We start from the raw sequence: 1,168 nt of genomic DNA on the forward strand, positions 1-1,168 counted from the left end.
CTCTACCCAGGGCAACAGCTTGAGGCTCTGTCTCAAAAAATAATAATAATAATAAAATAAAAATAAAAACTAGTCTATAGGTCGGAAACTGTGGCTCACGCCTGTAATCCTAGCACTCTGGGAGAGGGAGGGAGAGGCAGATGGATTACTTGAACCCAGAAATTCCAGGCCAGCATGAGCAAGAATAAGACCCCATTTCTACTAAAAATACAAAAACCAGCTGAGCATTGTGGGAGGTGCCTGTAGTTCCAGTTCCTCAGGAAGTTGAAGCAAGGAATTGCTTAAGCCCATGAGTTTGAGGTTGCTGTGAACTATGACACCATGGCACTCTATCCAGGAGGACAGAGTGAGATTCTGTCTTAAAAAACAAAAGCAAAAACGAAACTGAGTTAATCAAAATATTAAATCTCTTTTATCAATCTTGTCTTAGGGGAAGGGACAGAGAGAGGACCTTTCTTGTACAAACATCTGTATTTTATTGGAGTTTTATTAAAAAAGAGTGGAGGTACTGAACTTGAGAATATCCTTTAAGTAAGATTATAAGGTATTTGCCTCAGGCCAAATTTTCAGGAAGAAAAATCAAAGGATAGATAATTCTTTGACTTCTTTTGACTACAGACTAAGTATTTCTAAATATTACTTATGATATTCAACAGGGTTATATTTCAGCCAGCTTTAATCATTAAGAACAAGGCTCAACCCCTGAGCAGAACTCAAAGTATTCTACTGCACATTAAACAACTGAAGAAAGCAAAAGTGACAATATGCGACTGCTCAGTGGTTAGAGCACTGGCCCTGTGCACCAGGGGTGGCAGGTTCAATCCTGGCCAGTGTTTGCTTAACAACAATGAAAAAAGTGACAATATGCATATATATGAATATTCACCTTCAACAATAATTTTTTAAATATAAAATTTACAACAATAAATTATTGCTTAACTAGATAAACTGCATTAAAATTTATTTTAAATGGTAATAGCCAGTGTTTGTGATAAAAGATGGAAATTCACTCTCAGTTTCTTGGGACGATAAATTCCCACCACTTCTCTGCAGAGCACTTTGACAAAGCATAGAAAAAGAACTTTTAAACTGTGTATACACTTGGATCCAATAATTCCACCTCCAGCAATTTAGCCTAAAAACACATAATAAATGTACACGAAGATAT

At 36.4% G+C, this 1,168-nt stretch overlaps 1 protein-coding gene across 1 annotated transcript in view; it reads right to left on the reverse strand.

Annotated features, from left to right (window-relative positions):
- TMEM87A (transmembrane protein 87A) overlaps nt 1-1,168 on the reverse strand; it is a 57,159-nt gene that overhangs the window by 41,439 nt on the left and 14,552 nt on the right. The window contains exon 7 of the mRNA XM_023514257.1: nt 1,100-1,135. Coding sequence (XP_023370025.1) covers nt 1,100-1,135 — 36 coding nt within the window. The remainder of the gene's footprint in view (nt 1-1,099; nt 1,136-1,168) is intronic.

Source organism: Otolemur garnettii, unplaced genomic scaffold, assembly GCF_000181295.1.
Source record: "Otolemur garnettii isolate 467f Iridium unplaced genomic scaffold, OtoGar3 scaffold00050, whole genome shotgun sequence".
Lineage (NCBI taxonomy): Eukaryota > Metazoa > Chordata > Mammalia > Primates > Galagidae > Otolemur > Otolemur garnettii.